The 18,098-nt window shown below is 42.3% G+C and overlaps 1 protein-coding gene across 5 annotated transcripts in view; it reads right to left on the reverse strand.

The window, feature by feature from the left end:
* COL22A1 (collagen type XXII alpha 1 chain) overlaps nt 1-18,098 on the reverse strand; it is a 372,600-nt gene that overhangs the window by 253,238 nt on the left and 101,264 nt on the right. For all 5 annotated transcript variants that reach the window (XM_050940514.1, XM_050940513.1, XM_050940511.1 and 2 more), the window contains exon 4: nt 5,884-5,958. In XM_050940514.1, coding sequence (XP_050796471.1) covers nt 5,884-5,958 — 75 coding nt within the window. The remainder of the gene's footprint in view (nt 1-5,883; nt 5,959-18,098) is intronic.

An 18,098-nucleotide genomic window follows, 5' to 3' on the forward strand; every position in this document is an offset into this window, starting at 1 on the left:
ATATCATTATAAATGTTGGAGGCAAAGCGAGGTTTGGGGTGGAGGCTGACAGCTCGTGACCCCCCCATGTAATAACCTTGCAGCCCCCTTAGGGGTCCCAACCCCCAGTTTGAGAACCCCTGGGCTATATAGAGCAGACATCCAATCCTGCTTTTAAAAGCTACCACAAACCTTGGTAAATTGCTCCAGTTGTTAATGATCCCCACTGTTCAAAATGTTATTTCCAGTCTTAATGTGTCTCGCTTCAGCTTTCACTTTCAGATTTCATTGGGCTGATCGAGCATCCTGCAGGCCTAGCTTAGACTATATTAAATGGTCCAAAACCAAGTTTTGGAGCTGCAGGAAGCCCCTTCATTTGGTAAGATCGGTTACATGTGCTAGTGTGTTGTGATATGATGATGATGCATCATAATGGGCCATAGCCATGTCATCATATTACATCACCAAGTTGCTGTGTATGGCAGGGAGCTATGCCACCCTAGGCTGTGACTCTGTCAGATGCCCCAAGAAAAGAGGGTCAGGGCTAGGCAATATTTAGATGGACTGAGTATGACAGCCAGGAATTCCAAAATTTCACTTTTGACTCTAACAACTTAGGACAAGTCACATAAGCTCTCTTGGCTTAATTTCCCTATCTGTAAAATAAGAACAGTATGTATCTACCGGACAGGGATGGTGCGCAAATTTCATGTTTATACGTTGCCTAAAAAAGACTAAGTGCTATTAAATCCCTTGCCACGTACTGTAATAGGTGTTTGCCCTAGTGTTCTGATCTGAGCCCATTCCTTTTTCCGAAATTCCCGTTGCATTTTCTATTGTGTCTGTTCTTCCCTACTTCCTGGACTAAAATAAAGTAATTGTCAAAAGTTATGAGCTGTTACTGTTCTCTGTTAAACAACTGTGGTGTATCACCTGCAGCGTCTCTCACTGCTTTCCTGTGTTACTTACCTTCCCTCACCTTACCCTGTTTGCTTGTATTGCAGCCTTCCTTGAATGCTGTCGCAAAAAATTATCATCATTTAAACCAGGGATCTCAAAGTACCAGCCTGCGAGTCACCTGCAGCCCGAGAACCTTCCCACTGCAGCCCGCAGAGGAGAGACACAGGCAGACACACTGCTGGCAGTCCCTCACAGCGCCCATTGGCTGGGGAAGAGGGACAGAGATATCATCATTAGTTGCCGGGCAGAGTCAGCCATGGAGGTAGACTCATTAGTTTCTGGGCAGAGTCAGCCATGGAGGGAGCATCACATTTTTCAGTGATGAATATCAACAAGTCAAAATACCTAACACAACTATCTGATGCACACCTTGCTGCAATCCTGAAGGTTTCAACTGCTGAGTCACTGAGGTCAGACATCAACAAACTGACAGAACTGAAGCATTGCCAGGTGTCTGGCAAACACTAAAAACTCTCTAGCAGGCAAAGAATTGTATAAAGTTGTATGACAGTTTTATTATTTCTAAGAAATTCAAAATAAAAAAATTCAATATAAACATTTTCTTTTCTGAACACCATCTTCAATGACATTATTGGCCTGCTGGGAGGATTTGAGAACTGGCACTGGCCCTAAGGTAAATTGAGTTTGAGACCCCTGGTTTAAATTAACTGATCTGATCTATTTTCCAAGTCCCTCGCCCCACAGCCATTGGGGTAGGTTGATCTGTTGGGATTTCACATTGAATCATGACCTGCTGTTCCTGTGCTCAGACAAATCTCTGTTTCCCCTCAGTTTATTGGATTGCAGACACTGAAGTTCGTTAAAGATGTGAGGTCACTGCATAATGCATTGTCATGGGTCTACCTTTCAGGCCTGCTGTTGATTGTGTTCTGTGCAACAGCCGTATGTGTTGTCCTATGCACTTACTAAGAGTGCAATACAAAGATGATAAAAAAATTCCCCAAACGCATTTGTTTCCAACCTCCTTAATGCCATTACTCCCTCTCCCTTCCCCGCACAAAACAGAGACAGAAGGGAAGGCAGAGGTGTTGCGCTTTAATACAGTTATACAGGGCCTTTGTCACCTCAGAGTTAGATTTGCTGTAATGTTCTCCCTTCCAAAGCTGACGTTAGCTTTCTTGAGCACATTACCCAGGATCAGCACTGTCTGCCAGTAATTTTCCAGATGGACTGCAAGGTGCTGATGTTAACCAACAGAGCCCTAAACAATTTGGAACCTGGTTACCAAAGAGGCAGTCTCTTTCCCTAGGCCATTGTACCACAGTTGAATTCTGCAGAGATACTAGAGCTGGCATTCTCTCATAAGTGTGAGAGAACTGGTGGACTGTACCACAATCCCCCCTGGGATACAACATAACAGCTCCTTAGCATCATGGAGCAACACCATACAATAGTTCAGAAGAGGAAATAAAGAATACCACAGTCACAAGATCTGTCAGGGTAGTTGTAGAAGGCAGGATGTCGTTTTTCACATTGATGTTTGTGCAGAACACTAGGGCTTGCACTCTTATCTTGCAAAAATTGCTAGGGGATCCTTAAGGACCAATAAGGACAGCATATTCATCATATGTCTGGGGTGGATTGATTTAAATCCACAAGCAGGAAACTGATTTAAATAGATTTTAATCTTGTTTTGCATTTGTAATTTTTAGTTATTTTCCCAAGAAAAGCTGATTCTCATTGATTGGTACAAATTGTTACTTTCTGCTAACCAGAAGGATGCACTATGGCTATAAAAATAACAATGAGTCCAGTGGCACCTTAAAGACTAACAGATTTTATTTGGACATAAGCTTTCGTGGGTGAAAAACTCACTTCTACAGGAGTACTCCCTTCTCTCCATGTGTCATTATATAATGCTTGCATCTGTAACTTTCACTTCATGCATCTGAAGAAGTGGGTTTTCTACCCACGAAAGGTTATGCCCAAATAAATCTCTTAGTCTTTAAGGTGCCACCATACTCCTTGTTGTTTTTGTGGATACAGACTAACATGGCTACGCCCTGATACATGACACCACTAAGGCTATACACATTTATTTAAGTAGTTTTATAGTTTAACATACATTTATTCAGATTGTTAATTTTTACATTTTCTATTGTGTTAGAAAATGTTAAATGTATTTCTTATTTACTAGAAGATGATTATCTTTTTAGTCATGATCTGGGTCAAGCTGCTTTTGGATGGAAATTTGGAACTCAATTAAAACGCACAAAAAACATTTTCAATTTGTTTTTACTAGTTGAATAAAACTACCTTAAATGTGTTGGATATAAAAGTAAAAAAAAATTCTCAAAACATGTTCTGCATTTATTTATTAGTTAAACAAATGGAGTATTACCTGCAGTTAGTGAATGATCTGATTGTTGTCACCATGTCCTTCAAGATTTTAGAATTAGTAGCTCTCCTTTCACACTCAGTTTTATTCATAGAGGGAAACAAGCTTTGCTGCCTTTTCCATCCCAATTTGTTTCTCAACTTCAGATGAACTAGTAATTTCACTGGATTAGCTGAATAAACTGAAATGAAGAAAATATTAATTCTGCCCCTACAGAAGAGACCGCTGACAGGGGTGCGGGAACAATTTTTATAGTGGGGGTGTTGAGAGCCATTGAACCAAACTGTAAACCCTGTATCTGATGGAAACCACTTCAAGCCAGGAGATGCGGTAGCACCTCAAGCACCCCTAGTTCCAGCACCTATGACCCCTGCTGTCAAAAGCTGGTTTAGCATTTCAACAAGCTCTGGTTCCAGGTGCTTAGCCAGTGACTTCCTCTAGTTCACTGATCTGACTCTCTTTAAAACGTGGAAGCACACATATACTGCTTGAATGTTGTTATTTGTATTTCATTTAAATGATTTTTAATACCTTATAATACGTTTAGGCATTAACTTTTGTTGTCAGAATTTCAGAATTTAATTTTAAATCGGTTGCTTTTTAAAAGGAAAAAATGTATTTAATTTAAATAAACATCAGATTTGATTTTTTTAAATCACTGATTTTTATCCACCCTGCTTACGTCTATTCTGCCTTCAACAGCAGAGTGACCCCTAGCCCAGTGCTGGAACATTATTAGTCCAGTACTGTCCCCTCTCTTGAATCACAGTAAAAGCAAGGGTTCAGAGTAGCAGCCGTTTTAGTCTGTATCCGCAAAAAGAACAGGAGTACTTGTGGCACCTTAGAGACTAACACATTTATTTCAGCATGAGCTTTCGTGAGCTACAGCTCACTTCTTCGGATGCACAGAAAGAAGTGAGCTGTAGCTCGCGAAAGCTCATGCTGAAATAAATTTGTTAGTCTCTAAAGTAAAAGCAAGGAATCCTTGTGGCTTCAAAGTATGAAAAGCTGTCTAGTTACTTCTAAGAATTATCTTGTATTAAGAAAAGAGCTAGAAGTTGCTGTAATCCATGACTTTAACAATCTGGTTGAGAAGTCACTGTACAGTATTGACAACCTTTTAACTTTAGATTTAGGAGATAAATGTTGACCTAGTAAATGACTGTCCTGTGCTACCAGTCTGGCTGGAAGAACTAAGTCATCTGTCGTCGGTGAAGTGGAAATGCGAGATACTGATTTACTGCCAGTCAGAGAAAGAGGAGCAGAAGGAGAGTTAACATTGAAAACTAACTTCATTTTACCTCGGAACTACTGCAACGAGCCCAAAGTGGTCGATAAAAGGGATGTTTCACTTTTTCAGTGCTCAGCGTTGAAAAGTCATAAAAGGGAAGGGTGAGTTTTATTAAACAAGAGACCCACTGTACCAGTCAGATACATACTGGAGGACATGTGCTGCCATTTACAACACCTGTGTGTTGGGAAGGATTACCCAGCTGATACTACATAGGGGACAAGTGCTAATCCCCTGGCTCATTATAAGCAGCATTTTACACTGTGAACAATCTAATTTAATATCAGTGGGAGTACTTGCAGAGACAATGCCAGCTTGGGTGCCAGAATAGAGCCCTGTCAAATTTAAAATTCATGCCAGAACAGATGTATGGGGAATTCCCTTCTAGAGGAATCCACAAAACAGGGATGATGCTGTCACCCTGAGTTGACAGAGGTCTAGCTGAAACCCTACCAAGCATACAAGCAGGATACAAGCAGCCTGAAAATTGCACAGACTGAGCTGACACCTCTCCAATAGGAATCCTCAGATGAAATGAGCATCAATGACTACCAGGGCTATTAAACCCTGTATCATTCCCCCTATGCCACCTCCGACTTCAGGCCATGCTATCGGCCTCCGTAGCTGTGACCGGGCTTCTTGGTTCAGACAGAAATATTCCAGGAATTCTCCTGATGGCCCAGTTTTCAATTACAGGAGTTCATGACACCACGGGGAAGCTATAAAAGAGGTACAAATTATGCTCACCTGTGACAGAATCACTCCCATAGCTGGCTGAAAAAAGACACCAGAACTCCCAGAAAAGCTGTAATTTCACTAGCCCTGCTATTTCCTAAATCAACTATACAGACTCCGTAGCAAATGAGTCAACTAACAGGTCTCTTCCAGCATTGCTGCTTCCAATTGCTGCATAATTTAGATCGATTTCCTCCCCCGTCCCAGTGTAAACCAGGCCTGAGAGTTGCAGTAACAGATTAGAGTTTGCTGTTTGTACCTTTCAACTGTTTGCAGATGGCTTAAATGTTCTCTTTACTCTTTCATCATAATTTAGCCAAACAATACATGTTTAGGGCGAGACTCTGATCCCAATTATATCAGTGTAAATTTGTGGTAACTTAGTTTACTTCAGTGGATTATACCACTGTATATATATATATCACTGGATATATGTTACATTAAGGAAATGCGAAGAGGCAAGGAAACCATGACAAAGTCAGAATGTTTCAGTAGGACCTATGCTATTATGTTATTAAAATTCTCAGAGGCACTGCAGAAGGGAAGTCTCTGGGATTACCTGGGATTTCATCAGTCTCTCCATTGGTGTGTTTAAATCGATCTCCTTCCACATGGACATTTGGACACAGCACATCTACAAAGAACAAGAATAAAAAAGCAATGATTGTAAATGGAAGCTTGGTCACTCAATGGAAAATTATATAAATATAAGCAGTATCTATCTATCCCACTGGAATACTCCCCTAGGGATATGAAATACAGATGCCAAAATTCGAACCACCTTCCAGTCAGTAAAAACTTTATTATGGTTGTTATTTGTATTATAGTAGCGCTTCCAGGACCTGGCTGAGATTGGGGCATTGTACAAACATTGAGAAAGAGACAGTCCCTGCTCCAAAGAGTTTAATATCTAAACAGACCCAGGTTCCCATCATCTCGTATCTCAATTACTGCACCATCCTTTTCTCTGGTCTTGATGAGTGGATTCAGAATGCTGCTTTAATGATCATTTTCCTAGCCTGTTGCTTTGATCATGTTACCTTTCCTTTTGCTTCCTTCCTCTAGCTCCCCGTTCTTGATCATGTCGCTTTTAAGGCTCTTCATGGCCTATCCCCACCCTACTTATCTTCTCTCATTCACTGTCAGGCTGTCAACTCCTGCCTCTGTTCAGCCCATGTCCATCGCCCATCTGTTACATTTTCAAACAAGCACCCAAGTTGCCCCTCACGCATGGGAGAAGCTCCCCATAAACATCCACAAAGCTACCTCAATATCCTCCTTCAGCACCCTCCTGGAAACTCTTCTTTGTGGTGAAGCCTACAGGAAACTTGACAGTGGTTAGGCTGTTGATGTGCTGAGACCACTGCCTATCACTGTCTCATTGTTTTCTTGTACTTCCCTATCTGTCCGGCTGTATCTCTTTGTTGTCTCTTGTCTTATATTGGATTGTAAGTTCTTTGGGGGTAGGGGCTGACTTTTTATTCTGTGTTTGTAAAGTGCTTACAACAATGGGGTCCTTGTTCAAGACGGAGGCTCCTAGGTAATGCTACAGTAATACAAATAACAAACAAAGACTCACCAAAGGTCACAGAGCAGGTCAGTGGCAGAACCAGAAAAAGAACCCAGGTCTACTGAACCTCAGTCCAGTACCATATCCACTGGCTACCTCACCTCCAAAAAACTGGGCTTTAACTACTTCCCAATGCGCTTTTGTTTTGCTCATCCACAAAGCACTGCCGAGCATAATGAAGATTTGGAACATCACTCCCAGGTAAGCCAAGTGTCATATAGCGTTTGATAAAAATCACACTAAAATACCCAACCTTTGTCCAACATTTGTCAAGCTCCAAATTGGTGTCAACTCGATCTTTGAGTCCATCTATCTATGTACACTAGTGCCTGCCTACCTACTTGTTTCCTCTCATAGATCTAAAGTAACTTTTTATTTATATTTGGTTTTCCTAGATCAATAGCTAATTTCACACTTCTAAACAATGGGACATATGGCTCAAGGAGTCTGTTTAATAAGAATATGAAAAATGTGCTCACCAGACTGTGCATTAGAAATCGCGCTACTATTTTTCATTCCATACTTTAATGTTCAGCCAGGTCGGAATCTAACACAGATACTATTCCTTCATCTGCACCAGATGTATGCATAACAATAAACACATCCCCTGGTCTTCCACTGTTGTAATTCCATCCTCATATGTCTTTCCCTGAACCTTTTGCTGATTATTAACCACTGCTGCATTACAACATGCATTGTTTCAATGATTTGATTGTTAAGGAAGGGACCTGTCTTTTCTGTTTGTCCATAAAAAGGTATACTCAATTTAGGAGTGATACAAATAAAAAACATGATCAGCACTATTGATTTCAGTGGCAGAGGTTACTATACACTCGTTCCCGAAAGGAAGTGAAACCCATTATGAAATGGACAAAATGTACACTCTAGAACAGGTACTGCAAACAATCCCTCATATTACTAGGACATCTCTGAGCAATCATTAATATACAATGGACGTCACCACAAAGCATAATCATTTTATTGGTAAGTCTATCTTGGGACTGCAGCACTGCTCCGAGATCAGAATTGTAAAACAGCAGATTTGCTACTAACAATCACACTTCTTTATGCATGCATCTGACGAAGGGAGTATTCACCCACGAAAGCTTATGCTCCAATATGTCTATTAGTCTATAGGGTCCCACAGGACTCTTTGTCACTTCTTTATGTGTTCCTCTTTTGGGATTCGTTTTTATTCAATACTTGGTCTTCTCCATTAATCCTGCTCTGGAACAAGAGTAACACAATTAAGGGGAAGAGGGATGGATGAACTGATCTGGGTAAGAGAAATCCCTGAACCTTTCATCATAGTTTGACCCATTCTGTTTTGTTTTGGGTTTTTTGTTCCAAAACCTTCAGTTCACTTTTTAAAAACGTTTCAGGCACTTTGGGCTCTGGATAGAAGCAAAAGGCCCCCAAACTCTAAAACAGGCTGTTCTTGTGGCCTTTCCAACTTAAGCTGAAACAGCAAATTCCAGAAATCTCCCAAGGGCACCTTATATTCCTAATTTTTTTGATAAATAGCAGAAAAACACCCCACAAAACCAAAACACCAGAAAATGTGCTGTTATCCAGAGCAGCATTAAAATGAACCAAATGATGGCATTTCCACTACAGTACCTCCCTTGACAAACTATTCCACAGCCTGGGAAGTTGTTCCATATATCAAGACAAAATTTGACATTGCTCAGTTTTGTTACTTCTTTCCTAGTGAGACACACCTCTTTATTACCTTAAGAATTCCTCATCTCCTTGGAGCCCAGTCCTGCCTTCATTTCCACAGATCCACCTCTCAGCAACTTCACTGAGGGTATGTCTATACTACCCACCAGATTGGCGGGCAGTGATGGATCCAGCGGGGTCGAATTATCGCATCTAGTCTAGACGCATTAAAATGACCTCTGAGTGCATTTCTGTCAACTCCAGTACTCCACCAGGGTGAGAGGCGCAGGCGGAGTCGACGGTGGAGCGACAGCAGTCAATATACTGCAGTGAAAACACTGCAGTGAGTAGATCTAAGCACATGGACTTCAGCTATGTTATTCACGTAGCTGAGGTTGTGTAATATAGATTGATTCCTCCCCCCACAATGTAAACCAGGCCTGAGAGTTGCACCTGTGTAACAGATTAGAGCTTGCTGTTTGTACCTTTCAACTATTTGCAGATGGCTTAAATTTCCTCTTTACCCTTTCATCACAATGTAGCCAAACAATACGTTTATTACCAGACTCTGATCCCAATTACATTAGTGTAAATTTGTGGTAACTTAGTTTACTTCAGTGGATTATACCAGTGTAAATGGAAGTAGAATTTGGCCACTGTATCTTTTGTTAATTGTCTTCTTATGCAATCAACCCCAATCCTTTAATTTTTATGCTCTTTTATCAGGAAAGATACATTCTTCTGTAACTATCCTTAGTTTTTTTTAACTAATGTTTTACTAGCTCTGAACAAAGTAGCACTAGAGGTTTTATCATCTAGGCTTTTTGAATCAAAGCTTCCAGTTTCAGTACACAAGTATCTATGAGTCTACTATGAGTGATCAGGAACAGTCAGCATGGATTCACCAAGGGCAAGTCATGCCTGACTAACCTAATTGCCTTCTATGAGGCAATAACTGAGTCTGTGGATGAGGGGAAAGTGGTGGATGTGCTATTCCTTGATTTTAGCAAAGCTTTTTATACGGTTTCCCACAGTATTCTTGCCAGCAAATTAAAAAAGTATGGGTTGGATGAATGGACTATAAAGCGGATAGAAAGCTGACTAGATCATCGGACTCAACTGGTAGTGATCAACGGCTCCATGTCTAGTTGGCAGCCGGTTTCAAGCAGAGTGTTCCAAGGGTCCATCCTGGGGCCAGTTTTGTTCAATATCTTCATAATATCTTCATAAATGATCTGGAGATTGGTGGGACTGCAGTCTCAGCAAGTTTGCAGATGATACTAAACTGGGAGGAGTGGTAGATAAGCTAGAGGGTAGGGATAGGATACACAGGGACCTAGACAAATTAGAGGACTGGGCAAAAAGAAACCTGATGAGGTTCAGTAAGGACAAGTGCAGAATCCCATTCACTGTTACAGACTAGGAACCGAATGGCTAGGAAGCAGTTCTGCAGAAAAGGACCTAGGGGTTACAGTGGACAAGAAGTTGGATATGAGTCAACAGTGTGCCCATTTTAGGCTGTATGAATAGGGGTATTGCCAGCAGATCGAGGGACGTGATCATTCCCCTCTATTCAACATTGGTGAGGCCTCATCTGGAGTACTGTGTCCGGTTTTGGGCCCCCTACTACAAGAAGGATGTGGAACAATTGGAAAGAGTCCAGCAGAGGGCAACAAAAATGATTAGGGGACTGGAGCACATGACCTGTGAGGAGAGGCTGAGGGAACTGGGATTGTTTAGTCTGCAGAAGAGAAGAATGGGGGGGATTTGATAGTAGCCTTCAACTACCTGAAAGGGGGTTCCAAAGAGGATGGATCTAGACTGTTCTCAGTGGTACCAGATGACAGAACAAGGAGTAATGGTCTCAAGTTGCAGTGGGGGAGGTTTAGGTTGGATATTAGGAAAAACTTTTTCACTAAAAGGGTAGTGAAGCACTGGAATGGGTTACCTAGGGAGGTGATGGAATCTCCTTCCTTAGAGGTTTTTAAGGTCAGGCTTGACAAAGCCCTGGCTAGGATGATTTAGTTGGGAATTGGTCCTGCAGTGAGCGGGAGTTGGACTAGATGACCTCCTGATGTCCCTTCCAACACTGATATTCTATGATTCTATGATTCTACTGGCTGTACTGAACATTTCTCCACTATAGAGATCTCAAGGTATGCACCTAAACTTCTAAAAAGTCATTTCCCCCATGCACTTGTCTTGGAGTAAAACTTGACACTGATTTATGGGGGAGATTGTCTTCAGTTGTCCCAAAGTGCTAGCCAGCTCTGACGGAATACAGACCCATATTCACAGCCCAAACACTACTGTAATAATCTTTGCACACAGTATGCCTTGCAAGGTATCATTTGAAAACTCATAATTTACTGTTCAGTATTGCCCAGGTAAAATATGTGTGGCAACATTGTATGTGAAGTTATAAGAATAACATCATACTGGGGACTCACACATGCTCCAAACCCCACAGTCATGCCCAAATGGATGCTGGCAAACAGATCTGACCTAAACAAAGGAATGTGTGCTTACTTTAATTTGCATTTAAGTAGTAACAGAATCATCAAGCAGAAAGGGGAGCCAAAGCAAGCTCAAACAGGTGAAAAAAACAGCAGGAAACATCCTTCCACATAGGTCTCGTCTACACTACCAAGTTTTGATGCCAAAAACTGTCTTTTGTTGACCAAACAGTGAACATGTACACACTGTGATGCAAGTTTTGTTAGGGAAAATGCCCAGTTTTGGCAACAAAATACATCCACCCCAACGAGAGACTTATGTTTTTTTCTTCTACATTTTTATCAACAAAGTGCCAGTGCAGATACCATGCTCAATTTCATCACTTTAATTGGCCTCCAGGAGGTGTCCCACAATGCCTATCCTGACCATTGTGGTCAGCAGTTTGAACTCTACTGCCCTACAATCAGGTAAACAACCATTGGCCCCTCCCACTTAGAAGCCCTGGGAATTTCTGACATTCCATTTCCTGCTAGCTCAGCATGGAGAGGTCTCATTGCATCTTCCTAGGTGACCATGGCACTACCAATACATGCACAGGCACGTTAATAATTTCCTTACTATAAGGCCCCAAATGTCACCATTGCCTACTAGGAAAACTGTAATATTGAAGCATCTCTGACAGAGATATACATTACTGGTGCTGATTGTCAAAGCCTCTCTGATTCAAATTGCCCTCCTCTGGGCCCCTCTGATAGCCCAGGTATCTGGCTGCTCAAAATCAGCAGCCAAGCGCTCTGCCTCAGCACACTATCCCTGAGCAAGCCTTTCACACTTAGCTTCACAGAGATCATGCAATGTACAGCACATGGCTATGATCATGGGAATATTATCCTCATTAAAGTCTAACCTGCCATAAAGGTATCGCCAGTGTGCTTTTAATCTGCCAAAGGCTTATTCAACTGTCATCCGGCACCTACTCAGCCTGTTGTTGAATCGCTTCTTACTACTGTCCAGGTGTCCCATGTAAGGTTTCATGAGTCACAGCCGTAAGGGGTATGCTGGGTTTCCCAGGATCCCTATGGGCATTTCAACATCCCCCACTGTAATCTTCCAGTTTGGAAAGAAAGTCTCCACTTGCAGCTTTCTGAACAGGCTGATGTTCCTGAAGATGCATGTGTCATGCTCCTTCCCGGATCACCCTGCGTTGATGTCAGCGAAATGCCCCCAGTGATCCACAAGCACCTGCAACATCATGGAGAAGTACCCCTTTATTGATGTACTCTGTCGCAAGATGGTCTGTGCCAAAATTGGAATGTGTGCGCCACAGTTAGGGAAACCCATTTCTGCAAAGCAATCCACTATTTCACACACATTTCTCAAAGTCACTGTCCTTCATAACTAGATCAGATTTATTGCCCTACAGACTTGCATTAACGCAGCCCCAACGGTCAACTTCCCCACTCCAAATTGATTTGTGACCGACTGGTAGCAATCTGGAGTGGCCAGCTTACACACAGCAATTGCCATGTGTTTCTCTACTGAGAGGGCAGCTCTCATTCTGGTGTCCTTGCACCGCAGGTCCGGGGCAAGCTCTGCACACAGTTCCAGGAAGGTGGCTTTCTGCAGCCGAAAGTTCTGTAGCCACTGCTCTTCATCCCATGCCTGCATGACGACCCAATCCCACCATTCAGTGCTTGTTTCCTGAGCCCAAAAGCAACAGTGTACCCTATGCATCTGCTCTGTGAATGCCAAAAGTAATCTGAGGTTGCTCCTATCCATATTATGCAGACTGTCGGGTGCCTGCGAGTCTTCTTCTGTTAGGAACTTCATGATTGACTGTACTGCCATCCGTGATGTCTTCATGACATTTAACAGCGCATAGGAGAGCAGTGTGGGATCCATCCCTTCTCACAAAGATGCCGGGGTGCACAGCAAGGAAGGGCAGTTCAAAAATGCCACAAAAGAAAGCTGGAAGTCTATGGAGTGCTGGGACAGAAAGCAATGCATCATAGAACATTTAGCATGATCCCAAGATGGGCTGCTTCACCTTCCCACAACACCTAGCAACAGATGATGATGAGCAGGACTGTGGGATAGGTACCCACAGTGCATTGCTCATGCTGTCGATGATGGTGCCCTCAATGTAGATGCGATTTGCTGACAGAAGGAGCATGTGAGAACATGAAATTCCGATTTTTATGACATTGACTTTTGGATGTCAATATTACTTTGGTCGATAAACTTGGTAGTGTAGACATGCCCTTTGTCAGTCTTTGTCTGCAGAGACTGTAAGCTCCATGGGGCACAGACTGTGTATGTACAGTGCCTAGCACAATCTGGTCCTGATCTTGGGGTCTCTAGCCTCTACTATAATACAAATAAATATAGGGCTAGACCCTCAGCTGTCAGTGGAGCTAAATGGATTTACAGCAGCTAAAGATCTGGCTCCTAAAGTTTATTTTTAGCCTCATTCTTAAAAAAGAAAATGGAAGTGGAAAAACCCTTTCCTTGCTCTGAGGGACAGAAACTATTTCTTCCTGGGATAGGGGAAGAAGTCAGGGAGATCTGGGAAAAGCATACTCCTGTTTAAGACACCTCCTGACTTACAAATGGAGCACATTTGATACAGAATCCATGAGACACCCCCAACATGGAACCATGCAGGCTTATTTCCATAGCAGAATGGCACTTTAATGGATGAACACGTATGCAGCTAATGCTAGTTACGGTACCATGCCCCACCTGCAGCGATGCCCTCAGGCTGCCAGTACCCAAGAGTGTGTAATTATTACAGTTTAAAAATGAGTTACTTCGTAATTATTATGGTTTCCTCTGAGGCAAAGTTCCTGAGTTTGGTCTCTGACTGCAGCCGAGGTGAAGTTAATACTCCCCTTCCTAACATACATTTGACTGTCAAGCACCAGGTCCTTATCTCTCAGAACAACCTTTGAAGGGACCAATGTGGTACTTGATTCGAACGAATAAAGAGGGAAGAAAAATAGGAGACGAGCGAGAGAGGCAGAGGAGAGGTCATCCCCATGGAAACATATCAGACTCTCGTATAGTTTACAGAGCTCTTTGCAGCATAGTTCCAAGATTCTGTAGCCTTCAATTAACTGGGAAGGTTACAAGCAGAGCTAGTTAAAGTGTTTGTTGCAAAAAAAATATTCGATGGAAGCTTAGCCTTTTTTCTGTGTGCATAATTGTCCCAGTCAAACAGGCCAGAACTAATATCAACTGGTCAACTATTCTATTCTTATGACTGTCATCTTCCTCACAAGGGACTGCGCTTTTCTCCTATAGGCAAAGGTGCTGTCTCAATGTGCCATACATTTCTCTTGCTGGACTCAAAACTCCCTGCCCTTCCAACATGAAATTCCCTTTTGATAACAATACTCAGCAGCACTTTCTCTCCCTCTCTTAGTTGTGTGTATATCTGATTCTCAGTACATGACATCCTGCAGGGCTTCGTGTACTGATGTTTAAATACCAAAACAAGAGGCTGTGAATAAAGCAGGTTAAGACTAGCCAGGAAATCTGACACCTTCCTCCCTTCCTTTCCCTTCAAACTCAAAAGCCCTCCCCTGGCAGAGTAAATAAGACTCTTAAGGAAAACACTACCAGTCCAAATCTTCACTACTTGCAGCAGGGCACGAACAAGTCCTTAGCCCTTCCTGAGCCACAGCCCTGTGTCCAGGGTCTGGGTGACTTGTCTCCGCAGCTGTAGCTAGCATTTGCCTCTCTTCCTCTCAGGGGCCACAAACATTCCTCCGCCATCTGGCTGCAGGGATCTCAGAATGCTACCTCAAGGTAGCACCACTCAGGTACAGAGGAGCCAATGTCCAACCTCTCACATGGGTTCCATCCCTGAGGTCTTAAAACGGTGAAGTGCTAACAACTCCCACCACAAACATTGGCTTCTGTCTTCATTCCAGACTGCTTCCTGCGCTGGCTTCCTTCTTAGGAGCTCTTCCAGAGGCTCCTATAACTTAGAAGGCAGTCAGTATCTCATCAACACGCCACTCTTCAATGCCCCAGAGAACTTCATTGGCACACCTTCAGAATGGACAGACTGCAAACAATATGTTGCAAGATTTCACATTGCTACCAAGCTCCACAAAGAAACTGGAGATATACAGATATCTTTAATTTATGGGGAAACAAGCAGAGCATACCTTTAAATTTGATGACTTTACTGGAGACAGTCACAAAGATGACTATGAAAGGGTTCTGGCTATGTCTGATGTATAGTTTATACCTCAGAGAAATATGGTTTATGACAGCATTTTTAAACCATAGAATTCAAGGCCCAAGAGAGAATGTTGAAAGTTTATAAGTGCTATGCATAGATTGGCTGAAAACTGGTTTGGGGAATGCAAACAATGAAAATATCAGAGACAAGCTGGTTATTGCGGTAAGAGATAAAAACTTGTACAACAGTTCCAATGGAAAAGACACCTAATGCTACACACAACTGTTCAAATAGCAAAGCAGTCTGAGCTGGTGAGACAGCAAAACCAAGAGCAACTGGCCAAACCTGAAAAACAAGAAACTAGTTTAGAGGTAGTAAAGAAACTCAGTGTGACCGTTAAATGTCATTATCATAAACCCCAGAGGCAAGGAGAGAAAATCCCAGGGTAAGAGGGACAAATTCCAGCTTACATGCACAAGGTGTGGAAAAAGTCATATCCCAATAGATGATGCACATCCAGCAAGAGACACACACTATAACAAATGCATGAAATATGGACATTTTGCTGCTGTTTGCTACAACAAAGCAGTCGGAAGTTGACTCATATTACAGACAATCAAGAGCCATTGTTTCTGGTATCTACCACTTGTGATGATAAAGAGCCTGTCTGCAGAGTGAAACTGAATATTCATGGCAAGACTATTGACTTTAAAATTGACTCTGGAGCTGATGTCACAGTCATCTGAGAAGGGACATACAATTATCTTTAGCCACTACCAATGCTGAAGTGACATGACTAGCCCTGGAAGTATTCTGAACCGAATGGGACAGTCCACCACAGAAAAAACTTATAAAGACAAAAGCTGTGCTTTCAGAGTATATGTGATCAAAGGACCACGGACCAACAACAGTCTCTGCTGCAGTGTGGCAATCATGATCGGCCTAATGAAAAAGGTGTAAGAACTCAGTGGAGATTTGATGATATTGGATTTTTTAACACAACTCAACTTATGAGAGAATGCTGAACCATACAGTAAACAAACACCCCATCAGAGAGACTTTGGAAGAGACAAGGAATAGATGTATGCGCATTCAGAAGACATCATTACTTGGTCACAGTGGTCTGTTTTCCCAGGTATATAGAAATAATGTATTTGGAAGACATAACATGTTGCCATGTTACCAAGAAACTGAAGTGCAATTTTGCTCACTTCACTATTCCAGAACAGCTAGTAATGGACAATGGATCATAATTCACTGCAGCACAATTTAAGTCATTCCAAACAAAATATGATTTTGACCATATTACCAGCAGCCTACATTACTCACAAGCAAATGGAGAAGCTGAAAGAGCTTTACTGACAACCAAGGAAATCCTACAGATGGAAGAGCCACTCCTTACTCTTCTGAGTTACAGATCAACACCAATAGCAGCTACTGGATAGAGTCCAGCACAACTCCTGATGAGAAGACAACTCAGAATCTTTTCCAAAGCTGAAACAATAGTTCTATCTCCAAAGTTGCCAGACATCAACAAAGCAGCCAAACTGGATAAAAAGGCAAAGGAGTTTATGAACAGTTTTTACAAAACACAACACTCATAGATCTGTTGGAAATAGAATCTGATCACCATGTTCATGTCAAATCGGATGGAGAAAAAGGATGGACAACTTCAGCTGTCATGAACAAAAGAAATGGAGTGTTCCAATCACATGTAATCAAGACCAACAGTAGAGAGTTCAACAGAATACATCAACATCTACAGTTTGCCCCTCAGAAAGAACAATCAACAGAGAAGAACAAGAAGACAACTCAAAGATCACAAACTGATTACAACCGGTCATGGCAACTAAAGATCAGCCAGACGACCAAGTTGTTATGCATGTGGATCATGTCATTAGAAAACCAGTATGACACTTTCATACTGATTTGTACTAACCTTCAAAGACAGTGTGATAGTGTAAACATTGTAAATAACTTATCCCACGAAGTGGATATTCACCCATGAAAGCTGATGCTCCAATATGTCTGTTAGTCTATAAGGTGCCAAAGGACTCTTTGCTGCTTTTACAGATCCAGACTAACACAGCTACCCCTCTGATACTTAACGGAGGAAATGTAATGGAATGCTAAACTGTATTACACTGTTTGGCCACTAGGTGGCACTGTGCATAATATACCTTATTTAAGTTAACTTTAGCCATACCGCGGGAGCTTTAAAGTATCTTACGATGAATACACTTGGTAGAGAACAGTGGCTCTTAGTCTCAAACTAGGGGTCGGGATCGCTCAGGCAGGGCTGGCTCCAGGCACCATCTTAGCAAGGAGGTGCTTGGGGCAGCCACTCCGGAGTGGGGGTGGCATGTTCAGGTATTCGTCGGCAATTCGGCGGAGGGTCTCTCACTCCCACTTGCAGCGAAGGACCTCCAGCTGAATAGCTGCAGATCATGATTGCGGCTTTTTTTTTTTTTTGGCTGCTTGGGGGGTCAAAACCCCTGGAGCTGGCCCTTCCCTCGGGGGTCATGAGGTGATTACATGGGGGGTTGTGAGCTGTCAGCCTCATCCCAAACCCTGCTTTACCTCCAGCATTTGGTGTTAAATATATTAAAAAGTGTATTTAATTTATAAGGGGGGGAGTTGCATTCAGAGGCTTGCTATGTGAAAGGGGTCACCAGTACAAAATTTTGAGAGCCACTGTATAGAAGTACATGCAGCATGTCCCATCTGTCTCCACCCAAGATAAGAGCCCAAATGTTCAACAAAGAAAAAAAGTCTAGTTTTTACTTCTCAGCTGTAAAACAACTTAGGCTGGCACAAAAGCAGTGAGCACTTTCCACAGTTTAGCCTGCTTTAAATTACTGGGAACGGACAAACAATTATATTGACTGAGTCT

This window comes from Gopherus flavomarginatus, chromosome 2, assembly GCF_025201925.1.
Source record: "Gopherus flavomarginatus isolate rGopFla2 chromosome 2, rGopFla2.mat.asm, whole genome shotgun sequence".
NCBI lineage: Eukaryota > Metazoa > Chordata > Testudines > Testudinidae > Gopherus > Gopherus flavomarginatus.